General features: G+C 36.6%; 1 protein-coding gene across 4 annotated transcripts in view; it reads right to left on the bottom strand.

Annotated features, from left to right (window-relative positions):
• LOC138351044 (metabotropic glutamate receptor 2-like) overlaps positions 1–14,022 on the bottom strand; it is a 73,000-nt gene that overhangs the window by 18,447 nt on the left and 40,531 nt on the right. For 3 of the 4 annotated variants that reach the window (XM_069302589.1, XM_069302591.1, XM_069302592.1), the window contains exons 3-5: positions 8,885–9,025; positions 4,305–4,403; positions 1,991–2,151 (exon numbers count right to left, since the gene is read on the bottom strand). In XM_069302589.1, coding sequence (XP_069158690.1) covers positions 1,991–2,151; positions 4,305–4,403; positions 8,885–9,025 — 401 coding nt within the window. The remainder of the gene's footprint in view (positions 1–1,990; positions 2,152–4,304; positions 4,404–8,884; positions 9,026–14,022) is intronic. The other variant, XM_069302590.1, reaches the window with a different exon arrangement.

Raw genomic sequence — 14,022 nt, 5'->3', positions numbered from 1 at the left:
AATGATACTGAAATCATACAAAGAGATCTACACAAACTCTACAAATGATTGGAAGATTGGTAAATGCAAGACCTTTGCATATGGTGCATAACAATGTGCATCAAGACTACTAAATCAACAATATTGCCCTCCAGCAGATTGATGAACAAAAGGACCTTGAGTCAGAATCAACCACTTGCTGAAAGTTGCACACCAAGTGGGAGCTGCAGTAAAAAAAAAAAATAGTAATGAAGCGCCAATTTCTGGGCAAGCCCCGGTGTGAGAGTATGGTCTCTCAAAATAGCCCACAGCTGACTTGAATGACTCATTGCAGTACACAGTGCACCGATCTCGTGCACAAGCCCTACCTCTGTTAACCCTGGATCGAAAACTGTCATGTTGGGTGATCTTGTGTTTTGTTATTGTGTCTGTCTGTGGGTTGATCTGAGGGATCAACCACAGTTCTCACCTTCTCATACCTGACACAGGTATAGGTGAAGACCTAGACATCCGACGGTGTATGCGTGTTTATCTGTGTGGTATCACGACATTACACTCATTTGTGAATGTGAGTTTCACATACACCACACATTTAGTTATTGTATGACATTATTATTGTGCATGATCCCATTGACAGTGCCACTGTGATTTATTGTGCATCATCATTACCTGAGTATCCGGTTGGAACTTCTGCGACCCTCAGGGCGCCGGTCGGCCGAGCGGACAGCACGCTGGATTTGTGATCCTGTGGTCCTGGGTTCGATCCCAGGCGCCGGCGAGAAACAATGGGCAGAGTTTCTTTCACCCTATGCCCCTGTTACCTAGCAGTAAAATAGGTACCTGGGTGTTAGTCAGTTGTCACGGGCTGCTTCCTGGGGGTGGAGGCCTGGTCGAGGACTGGGCTGCGGGGACACTAAAAAGCCCGAAATCATCTCAAGATAACCTCAAGATAACCCTTTGCACACCGGCAATTAGGTTTGCCGTGTTAATGATTGGCTGTCAATTGTGTTAAGTTAGCTGTTTCTCCACGAGTGGATCCGAATCGATTAGTCAGACGTCATGAGTCGCTAATGCAACCATAGTCTTTCTGATGCCAATCTAAAGTAAATCAAGCACCCTTTGTGTTAGTGGTTAAGTTTGTAAATAAACTACAATTAAGCTTTATGCAGTGTTTCTGTTGAACCACTTCTGAATACTGCCAACTATTTACTCAAGTCTTCAGCTCCAGGTGTCTTCAACACCGAGTTGCCTATTATTCACTAAACTATAAATGTGATGAGGACCCTAAGAGTTCCTTAAAGTGTTTCAAGCATTGAGGAGATTCCAACGACTAACGTGGATCAGGACCAGGTGAGGCTACTCTGAGAAGAGACCCTCAAGAACTCTAACTCAACCTTGCTCCCAGGCCCTGTACAGTTGCTCTTGTATTTTCTCTGCTGGATTCCAACAGCTTTGTGAAGCGTCTGCCACGTGTACATTGGTGAAGTACGCATTGCAGTCAGGAAAGCAAAATAGAAAACCCCAGTGGCTCCCTGAAACTATCTTGCTGACATGGCCCCCTAACTATGGATCACATCTGCTGTGGAGTTGAGTTCAGCCTAAAGGAGACCAGAGCCAGAGCCAGAATCAGAAACCTAGACCACCATCACATGGTTGCAAGAAGCAGGTGATACTCCTCCACCTCATTAGAGAAGGCACCCAGAAGTTTAGCGAACCAATACAGACCACTGCTGGGTTCAAAGAGACTGAAGCCTCACAATCTGCCGAGCACATTTCCCCAACAATGTAAACAAATGATAAAAAAATTCTTGCAACAAGTGTGTGCTCAATCGAAAGGAATATGATGATGGTGGGAAGGAATGGTGCACAATCACTTGGACTGTTAGGGATCGAATGGCGACATGCAAGAAGTGAGATCATCACTATACAATACTGACCAGTCCAAGCAGTTAAATACATTAGATTAATTTGATTCTCCATACCTACAGTAAAATAAGATAAGAAGGCCCACCTGTAACTGATCAGTGAGGTGTGGAGCAGTGGTGAAGACATTATCAGCTGGGATAATTGTGTGTGCAGTGCGAGCATCAGTGATGATGATAGGCGTATTGAAAGCGTGTAATGGTGCGGCTGTCCCTGATACTACTGTGGCAGGTCCAAGAGCTACCACACCTGTCAAACATAATAATTACTATTATTAATAAAAACAATTGAACTGTAGCTACAAGAATCATGAGATCCAGAAAGAGAAATCCATTCTATTTTTCGAAATCCTGTACTGTTGCCTTCTTTGTTGTTCTTGAAATAGGGTGGAATGTTCAAGTTGTTCCATGATTCATTTTATTTGTCTAGAGAGGGAATGCCATTTCTGTTCCAATCTGCATCTCTTCCTCTTTTTTTTCTTGGGGGTATGTTGCATAAGCAAATTTCTAGTGCTACCGAGTATTTTTCCAGGCACAGGTTTAGGTTTGCATTTTCTAGCTATTCTTCCCAGATTATGTCTATGAGGTTTTTGTTTATTTAATCCCAGTTAATGTTCATTATTATAATTAAATTGGCTGTATTCTCCTCCTCCTCCTTTAGAATGTAGGATTGGCTGCACAGGTCTGAACTTACTGTATGTGGTACACATACAGTAAATTGATCACAACTTAAATTAAGTTGTGATCTGAGTAACAGGCATTTGTAATCATTATGTTCCTGGTCAATTCATTGTTATTTGTGAAGAGAAGGTCTCACATTTTCTTTTCTAGTAGGTTCTACTATTTGCTGGTTTAAGGCAAATCTGTCACACATCCGTATTTGTGTGCGAGTTCATTTATGTTACTTTCTAGGAGTCTCTCTGATATAGCTGCATTTGTTATGTTTTTACATTTTAGGTGTTGTAGGTTGAAGTCCCCAAACAAGATGATGTTTGGGGCTGGATTTGTGAGTTTTTCTAAGCAGTATTCTATTTTCATTAGCTGGTTTTTAAACTGCTGAGGATTTGCCTCTGGTGACTTATATACAAGGGCAATAACCACATTTAGGATCTCTATTTTGATTACAGCACTTCCACCATATCATTTGTGGTGTTTAACAGCTCAGTGCATATGAGTGTATCTTTGATGTACAAGCTGACAGCCTGTGCTTCCTGTCATATCTGAAAAGGTTGTACTCTGGAATCCATATTTCGCAATCACAGTGAAATATCTATATCATACTGTATTATAATAGTCATTTGTGTGGGTTTCAGCTAAGGCTGCAAACACTGCATTTGCCTCTTTTAGAAGGCCAGCTATAAAGTGAACTTTGTTTCATTTGCATGTTTTTATACCCTGAATGTTAGCAAATACAAATGATGTTATTGTATTTGTTGAAGTGTTCGACATTTTACTTAGTGTAAATATCTGGGGCTGGGGGCTCAGGTAAGGGGGCCACTGTTTTTGTCTCCTCTAGCATTTGACTGAGTTGGTGGTAAAGTCTAAACATTTTTAGCCATTCTTCTCTTCTTCCTCTTGCTAAAAATAAATCTCCCTAGTATATATTTTGGGCTCTCTTATTTAAAGAGCTCTTCCAAAGTTTTGGGTGAAAAAAATTGAAGTTTTTGGAACATTTACCTGTACTAAGGATATTTCTACACTTTCTATGGTAATTGTACAGTATTTGCATGTTCTTCCTGATGTCCCATATTTACATATATCCTATCCCAAGATCTACTAACAGGTTTTGGCAGATCTTCTTTCAATAATCTCAGGGTTTTGTTGATGAGGTGATGAACAGCTCAGTGATATCCAGACTAGCAAGCTTCCTATTCTTCACCTTATTGTTCTTGATAATCTGTAGTAAATTGTCGGTGTGTGTCAAGATGTGCATAATACAGTAGTATCAAACTATTTTGATAAGGATTTTTAATAAATGCCAACAATTAGGTCTAGGAGGAGTGATAGAAATACCAAAGGTGGACTACAGTATATAGGAATAGGAATATTGGGTTTATGGAGTTTGTGGCAGATTGTTTTAGTATCTTTCTGGGCTTTTTACAGAAATTTCTCTATTTCTTCACCTCCTATCATGTCACTATAGAACAAATCTCAATATTTCTAAAATCCAGCATTTTGCTGTTACAGTATATAACCTTATCCATAAAATCATTGCCACTACCTTTTACTGCCAAGGTAAATGATATTCTGATCCATGGTTTCTAGCAACAAAGTACTAAACCTGCTTGGTTAAAAGGTGTAAATGCCATAGACCATTTACTATTCTTAATTTGAAAAATAATATAGCTTTTAAATCTAGATATTGTATTCGAGAGAAATAAGGTACTGTAGATATCTCGGTACCCAGTAAAGGTGGCTGCGGTGGTTGAGAGTCCTGGAGAAGCCTCACTGTTTGCCTCAAGGCCTGATCAGGGTCCCCACAGGCATCATATATTCGTATCCCTGCAAAGACACATGCAAATACAGAACTAGTTAAATAAATTAATACTTGCATCATAAGGATACATACAAATTTATGAAATAAAAGTTATGGTTGTTCCTTTTAAAAACAATGTCAAGAAATTAAAATGTCTACACAAATACCAAAAGCTTGGGTAATAAATTGTACATATATAAATAAATATAAATATGTTTATTCAGGTAAGGTACATACATACAAGTGATGTTACATTAATGGATTGATATATAGATAGAGCTAGTACATACAATGCCTAAAGCCACTATTACGCAATGCGTTTCGGGCAAGAAAAACATTAATATCTAGAACTTAATACTAATTGAGCATAAAGAATAAAAAGTGTTGAAAACAAATACAAATAAAGATAAAAAAAGGGGGAACATGACTGAAAAAGCAGCACAAATACAATAGGTTGACAAACAGTGTTGATTAAAAAAAAATATAATAATAATAAAATAAAATAACAGACATGGGTTGACAATAAAGGAGTGAGGTGGGTTACAGGGAATTTATTAGGTATTGTTTAGTTTTTATCTTAAACTGGTTGAGAGAGGTACAGTCTTTAACATGGTTGGGAAGGTCATTCCACATTCTGGGTCCCTTGATTTGTAGAGCATTTCTAGTTTGATTAAGTCGTACTCTAGGAATATCAAAACTGTATTTATTCCTGGTGTGGTGCTCATGGGTTCTGTTACAACCTTCAATGAAGCTTTTGAGGTCAGGATTGGCATTACAGTTCAGCGTTTTATATATGTATAATACACAAGAGAGAATGTGCAGTGACTTAATATCTAACATATTCAGAGATTTGAGTAAGGGTACCGAGTGATGTCTGGGGCCAGAGTTGGTTATTGTCCTAATAGCAGCTTTGTGTTGGGTAATGAGAGGACGTAAATGATTTTGGGTAGTAGAACCCCAAGCACAAATACCATAGTTGAGGTATGGATAGATGAGGGAGTAATAGAGAGTAACCAGAGCAGGGCGGGGTACATAATATCTGATCTTAGAAAGAATGCCAACAGTTTTTGAAACTTTTTTTGATATCTTTAGAATGTGACCCTGGAAATTCAGCTTGTGGTCGATGAGAACGCCAAGGAATTTGCCATCTAATTTGTTACAAATTTGGGTATTGTTTATTTTGAGATTTATCTGATTAGAGGATTTATTGCCAAACAGAATATAAAACGTTTTGTCAATGTTAAGGGTGAGTTTGTTGGCAGTTAGCCAAAGATGGACTTTCTCTAGCTCAGTATTTACTGTGGCATTTAGAGCAAGGGGGTCAGGACTGGAGTAAATGAAGGTTGTGTCGTCAGCAAATAGAATTGGTTTGAGGTGTTGGGAGGCATTTGGAAGGTCATTAATGTAGATGAGAAAGAGGAGAGGGCCAAGTATGCTGCCCTGAGGAACACCAATGTTGATGGGTAGGGTGGGAGAAATTGTATTATTCACAGAAACATACTGGAGCCTGTCATTAAGATAAGATTTGAGGTATTGCAGGGAGTGTCCTCTGACTCCATAATGATGTAATTTAAGAAGAAGGTTTTGATGGTTGACAGTGTCAAAAGCCTTACGCAGGTCCACAAATAACCCAACAGGAAACTCCTTTTTATCAAGAGCTGCGTGAATTACGTTAATCATACTAATAAGTGCATCGTTAGTGCTTTTTTTGGGTCTGAAGCCATATTGACAAGAGCTAAGTATATTGTGTTTGGCTAGAAAAGAGTAAAGCTGCTTGTAGATTAGCTTTTCGAATATTTTTGACAAGTTAGGCAGGATTGATATAGGTCTATAGTTGTTAACATCAGTGAGATCACCACATTTGTAGACAGGGGTTACTCTTGCTTTTTTTAGAATGTCAGGAAAGGTTTGGAGTTCAAGTGACTTGTTGAAGAGCAATGCAATAGCAGGGGCTAGAGATCTGGAGGCTTTTTTGTAAATTAAAGTTGGTATCTCCTCGAGGGCACTAGACTTGGTTTTAAGGGAAAGGATTATTTCATTGACATCAGTGGAACTAGTAGGCTTTAGGTACAGAGACTGTGGATAGTTACCTGTAAGATAGTCCTTAACATCAGTACAGGAAGATGGAATATCATTTGCAAGGGATGACCCAATGGAAGAGAAGAACCTATTGAACTCAATAGCAGAATCAGAGGCTGAAAGCTGACCAACGTTATTGGAAAGGAGTGTTGGTTTGTTATTTAAAATCTTCTTTGATCCCAATATTTGTGAAATTGTGCTCCAAGTTTTTTTAATGTTGCTCTTTATTTGGGTAAATTTATCTTCATAGTATTTAGTTTTGGCTCGTCTAATTATTTTAGATAGCAATAACGAGTAATTCTTTGAGAAATCTTTGGAGACTGTTCCTAGCCTATACTTCTTCTCAAGGTCGTGTTTTTTGTTAATGGATTTAAGTATTCCCTTTGTAAGCCAAGGATTGTTAAGTCTTTTGCTTGTGACTTGTTTTGTAAGCATAGGACAGTGGGTGTTATAAAGACTAAGAGTTGTTTGTAGAAAAGATTTCACTGCTAGGTTGATGTCCCCTATGTTACCTAACTCGGACTCCCAGTTGACATTATCAGCAGCAGTTATAAAATTGTTTATAGCAGTTTCATTGTGCAGCCTAAAGCTTAACTCCCTTGTCTCTAGAGGTGGTTTGCTAATGTTAGTTAAGAGAAATGTGGGGTAATGGTCTGTAGTGCTATCGGTGATTATACCTGAAGTAAGCGGAGAGGTTATGTTGGTCCAGATGTGATCTAGAGTCGTAGCAGTACTATCAGTGATTCTAGTTGGATTTTTGAGTTGAATTTTTAAACATATTATGCATATACACAAAGAAAGTAAATGAGATAATGGAAGGGGAAAATCCATCTCTCTGAGTACCACCCACCATTTAAAGAATGAAGAGATGTAATGAACTTGTTTTATATGAGAACTTGACTGCAATCAGTAAGGAGAAACTTAATAGCATGGGACACTGAAAATCTGTCTGGTGCAATTCAGTGGGTCAAATTGGAAATAAACTTGAGTTTACCTGAAGTAGGTTCCAGGAGTTCTACTTCCCAAGCCCAGCCTGGGGCCAGGCTTGATTTGTGATAAGTTGGTTGAATGGGCTGTTACTTGAAGCAACATATCCACTACAATCTGGTTGGTCGAGTACATCTTGCAGGAACTTCTCTAATTGTTTCTTAAGAAGTCCACCTTTGTTCCAGTATTCTCTGATTGTGCCTATGACTCTCTACTCCTCACTGGTTCTATTCTGCATATTTTTCCATATCATTTGACAAGCCACCGACTTCCTGTCCACTTTGAGGCCACTAGTGTTAGTAGCCCTCAGGTAAATTTGCTCCACTATGTTACTTTATTGTACAAATTTGGGACTCAGCCTTCCAGTATCTCCAATGTACAGGTATATATTTGATACCTCTCGTCTCCATTCTATTGAGTACGTTTTGAGAGCTTTGAGACAGTCCCAATAATTTAGGTGCTTTATCATATCTGTGTGTGTGTGTGTGGTATATGTTCTCTGTATTACCTTTATTTCAGAACTCTTTCCTGCTCTGAAAGGGAAATTGAGTAAAGAGCAGTACTCGTGGTGAGACAACATTAGTGATTTAAATAGTATGAACATTGTGGTGGAATTCCTGAATTTGAACATTCATGCTACTTACTCGGGTGCTAAATATAACTTTTGTTTCTCTCTCCTAACCTGTACTATTGCAACGTTTCTATCTGCCTGGTTTCCTCTCATACTGTATATGTTTTACTCTGCTTCTGCCTGCCTCTACAAAATTTTCAGAATTATCATATTGGTCCTCCTCCAATCAATAATGCTTTGTTCCTTTGATGTGAAAATCTGGGCACTGAAGATCATAGCATTCCCTCTTATTGAGAGTTTGCACAGCTTAGGGTGGAAGTATCTACGTAATGTTCCAAAATGGCATACACTTTTCCTTAGCATGTTTCAGAATTTTCTGGGATGTACAAAATTGCATTTTGTGCCTTTGGGCCACATATATGCATAGTGGTAGTGTTAAATTATGGAGCAGAACATAAGAAGATGAATGTGAAAAGACCAGAGTGCAAACACAAACTAGCAGATTCATTGTCAATCACAATTTAATGTGTATGGATACATTTATATGGAAATACCAAGATGAGAACAGACAAATTTCCAGATAACATTTCATTATCATGGATAAAAAGGTAGAGGGGTTGTATCAGGTGGGTTGAGTTAAGTGAGATGAATGCGAGTCACAATGAGATCGTGCATCACAATTTATATTAATGAAGTATTAATTCAGCAAGAGAGATAACAATATTATACAGTATTTTCTTTCAACGGTGTTGTAGTGTTGGATTGCTGAGGCTCTATACACTAACTTCTAATGTTGTTTTCTAGTTTGATAATGAGTTTAATATCCCTGGAGCCATCAAACATACAAAGAGAATGTGTTGTTTGTCGTACCAATGGTGTAGTCATGGTAGGATTGGTTGTTAATGGTAGCGAGGGCCCACTCTGCAGCGCCCACCTGCTCCACTGCCCGGCTGCTCAACCCACCACACCCACCAGTTGACCCACGGCGCCCATGTAAGTCGCCCACAACACCTGTACCAACCAAACTGCATTGTAAAACATTTACTATTGTAAAATTAAACATATTTGTTAATAAATAAATAACTCGACCTACACATAAAGATATTTGATCAAAATAGTAGGAGAAAACATGATCCTTCATTATTTTATATATATATATATATATATATATATATATATATATATATATATATATATATATATATATATATATATATATATATATATATATATATATATATATATATATATATATATATATATATATATATATATATATATATATATATATATATATATATATATATATATATATATATATATATATATATATATATATATATATATATATATATATATATATATATATATATATATATATATATATATATATATATATATATATATATATATATATATATATATATATATATATATATATATATATATATATATATATATATATATATATATATATATATATATATATATATATATATATATATATATATATATATATATATATATATATATATATATATATATATATGTCGTACCTAGTAGCCAGAACTCACTTCTCAGCCTACTATTCAAGGCCCGATTTGCCTAGTAAGCCAAGTTTTCCTGAATTAATATATTTACTATAATTTTTTTCTTATGAAATGATAAAGCAACCCTTTTCTCTATGTATGAGGTCAATTTTATTTTATTGGAGTTAAAATTAACGTAGATATATGACCGAACCTAACCAACCCTACCTAACCTAACCTAACCTATATTTATAGGTAAGGTTAGGTTAGGTAGCCAAAAAAAGCTAGGTTAGGTTAGGTTAGGTAGGTTAGGTAGACGAAAAAACATTAATTCATGAAAACTTGGCTTATTAGGCAAATCGGGCCTTGAATAGTAGGCTGAGAAGTGCGTTCTGGCTATTAGGTACGACATATATATATATATATATATATATATATATATATATATATATATATATATATATATATATATATATATTATATATATATATATATATATATATATATATATATATATATATATATATATATATATATATATATAATAAAGGTACATTGGGTTGTAAGAGTTTATAATGAGCAGTGCAATGCCACTAACATACATAGCATTTTGGGCAGGTCCTTAAGCTATCTGAAAAATGTAATAATAGGTACATTGTAGAACAAATATATTCTAAATATATTTTATTTGATCCTAGATGATCTTTTCTAGGTATATTATAAACTTGACACAGTTTTGGCAGTTACGGTTTTGGCGGGTAGGGGGTTCCATGGGTTAATAACCCTGTGGATAAAAAAGCATCTGTTCTCAGTCCGACATTGTGGCTTGTTGAGCTGAAACCGTTGCTCCTTGTTTGTGTTGCATATGACCTTTTGAAGAAATTTTCCAGATCAACATCCTCTAACTTGTTCAGTATTTTAAGAAGTATAGGTTAGGAATTGTCTCCAAAGAATTCTCAAAGAATTACTCATTATTGCTAACTAAGATAATTAGACGAGCCAAAACTAATTACTACGAAGATAAATTTACTCAAATAAAGAGCAACATTAAACAAACTTGGAGCACAATTTCACAAATATTGGGATCAAAGAAATCTTTAAATAACAAACCGACTCTCCTGTCTAATAACGATGGTCAGCTTTCAGCCTCTGATTCTGCTATTGAGTTCAATAGGTTCTTCTCTTCCATTGGTTCATCCCTTGCAAATGATATTCCATCTTCCAGTACTGACATTAAGGACTATCTTACAGGTAACTATCCACAGTCTCTGTACCTAAAGCCTATTAACTCCACTGACGTCAATGAGATAATCCTTTCCCTTAAAACCAAGTCTGGTGCCCTTGAGGAGATACCAACTTTAATTTACAAAAAAGCCTCCAGATCTTTAGCCCCTGCTATTGCTTTGCTCTTCAACAAGTCACTTGAACTCCAAACCTTTCCAGATATTCTAAAAAAAAGCGAGAGTAACGCCTGTCCACAAATGTGGTGACCCCACAGATGTTAACAACTACAGACCTATATCAATTCTGCCAAACTTGTCAAAAATTTTTGAAAAACTTATATACAAGCAGCTTTACTCATATCTAGCCAAACTCAATATACTTAGCCCTTGCCAATATGGCTTCAGACCCAAAAAAAGCACTAACGATGCACTTATTAGTATGCTTAACTCGATTCATACAGCTCTTGATAAAAAGGAGCTCCCTGTTGGGTTATTTGTGGACCTGCGTAAAGCTTTTGATACTGTCAACCACCATAACCTTCTTCTTAAATTACATCATTATGGAGTCAGAGGACACTCCCTACAATACCTCGAGTCCTACCTTACTGACAGGCTCCAATATGTTTCTGTGAATAATAAAATTTCTCCCACCCTACCCATCAACATTGGTGTTCCTCAGGGCAGCATACTTGGCCCTCTCCTCTTTCTCATCTACATTAATGACCTTCCAAATGCCTCCCAACACCTCAAACCAATTCTATTTGCTGACGACACAACCTTCATTTACTCCAGTCCTGACCCTCTTGCTCTAAATGCCACAGTAAATACTGAGCTAAATAAAGTCCATCTTTGGCTAACTGCCAACAAACTCACCCTTAACATTGACAAAACCTTCTATATTCTGTTTGGCAATAAATCCTCTAGTCTTATAAATCTCAAAATAAACAATACCCAAATTTGTAACAAATTAGATGGCAAATTCCTTGGCATTCTCATTGACCACAAGCTGAATTTCCAGGGACACATTCTAAATATATCAAAAAAAGTTTCAAAAACTGTGGGTATTCTTTCTAAGATCAGATATTATGTACCGCGCCCTGCTCTGGTGACTCTCTATTACTCCCTTATCTATCCTTATCTCAACTATGGTATTTGTGCTTGGGGTTCTACTACCCAAAATCACTTACGTCCTCTAATTACCCAACACAAAGCCGCTATTAGAACAATATCCAACTCTGGCCCCAGACATCACTCGGTACCCCTACTCAAATCTCTTAATATGTTAGATATTAAGTCACTGCACATTCTCTCATGTGTATTATACATATATAAAACGCTAAACTATAATGCCAATCCTGATCTTAAAAGCTTCATAGAAGGTTGTAACAGAACCCATGAGCACCACACCAGAAATAAATACAGTTTTGATATTCCTAGAGTACGTCTTAATCAAACTAGAAATGCTCTGCAAATCAAGGGGCCCAGAATGTGGAATGACCTTCCCAACCATGTTAAAGACTGTACCTCTCTCAACCAGTTTAAGATAAAAACTAAACACTACCTAATAAATTCCCTGTAATCTACCTCACTCCTCTATTGTCAACCCATGTCTGTTATTTTCTTTTTTTTTTCTTTTTTTTTTAATCAACACTGTTTGTCAACCTATTGTATTTGTGCTGCTTTTTCAGTCATGTTCCCCCTTTTTTTTTTTATCTTTATTTGTATTTGTTCTCAACATCTTTTATTCTTTATGCTCAATTAGTATTAAGTTCTAGATATTAATGTTTTTCTTGCCCGAAACGCATTGCGTAATAGTGGCTTTAGGCATTGTATGTACTAGCTCTATCTATATATCAATCCATTAATGTAACATCACTTGTATGTATATACCTTACCTGAATAAACATCTGAATCTGAATCTTAAGTTTCAATGAGATCTGTCCCTGTCATGCCTGGTTTGCAGTGTTGATAGCCCTGTGTCCTTCAAGCGTTCTTGATATGGGTGATGACTTAGCTCTGAAATAACTTTTGTTGCCCGGTGTTGCACCTTTTCCAGAGCAGCTCTGTCCTTCTGGAAATGAGGTTTCCATGCTTGGATACAGTATTCCAAATGGGGGCACACCAGAGATTTATACAATTGAACTATTACCTTATTTTCCTTATAGTCAAAAGTACACTTGATTATCCCAAGAGTTTTGTTAGCTTTTCTGACTGCTGCACCCACCTGTTGTGCAACTTTTAATGAGTGGTGAATTTTAACTCCAAAGTACTTTTCTTCGTCAATCTGCCGTAATGCAATGCTATTAATTTGGTAGTCGTGGCATGGGTTGTTATACCCCACTTGCATGGTCTTGCATTTGTCAGTATTAAAAAGCATTTGCCAGTCTTCTGACCATTTGTGGAGTTCATATAGATCTCTTTGTAGGCTTCAATATCATTATTATTTCCCACTTATAAATCTTTGTGTCGTCTGCAAATTTGATGATGTGGTTTGTAATATTCTCATCTATGCCATTGACGTATATGACAAAAACGGTAGGTCCGAAAATGGCCCTTTTTTATTTTTAGTTTAGTTTAGTGCATTTATTATGCACCCCATACCAATCTTGTGGGCGGTAGTGGAAAGAGTTACAGAGGCACATAATGGGCTCAGGGACTGAGCCCCACAATTCATTTAGATAAGCAAGTTGCAATCTTTATGAGCTAGTTACAAAATTAAATACACATTGTCACATTGTTATAGGGGGCGAGATCGATCACAAGTACAGTTTCTAAATTAAGCCTTTATGTGTTTTTTTTATATTCGTCGTCCATCTTAAAACATGGTGGTCGCATGAGGGGATTAGCTTTTCTCCTCACAAGAATTTTATCAATCATACCCTCTTCTGTTGTTAGCACAAGATCTAAAACATATAATAGCATATTGTGCGTATTTAGGCATTGGTTAGGTGTTTAGATTCTGTTGGCGATTATTTATATTTATAGTACGTGGGTGAAGCATTTACAGCGTTGTGGCTCCAACGAAAGTCGTCAACGAAGTGCTTGTTCCGGAAGTGTTCAGTCGTCATCAGTTTGACTCGGCCCGTCCTGTTACAGGGGACTAAATAACACTATACTGTACTGAGATTACCGAGAAACTCAAGTCGTATGAACAGAAAGACTATAATTTATCCTAAAACACTAATGTGTTTATAAAATCAGTGTTTTAAATAAATAAATAAATTTTAGTGTGGAGAGGAAGAGGTGTGATACTCAC

The sequence above is a fragment of the Procambarus clarkii genome, chromosome 48, assembly GCF_040958095.1.
Source record: "Procambarus clarkii isolate CNS0578487 chromosome 48, FALCON_Pclarkii_2.0, whole genome shotgun sequence".
Lineage (NCBI taxonomy): Eukaryota > Metazoa > Arthropoda > Malacostraca > Decapoda > Cambaridae > Procambarus > Procambarus clarkii.
This window is presented reverse-complemented; position numbering and strand designations above follow the sequence as displayed.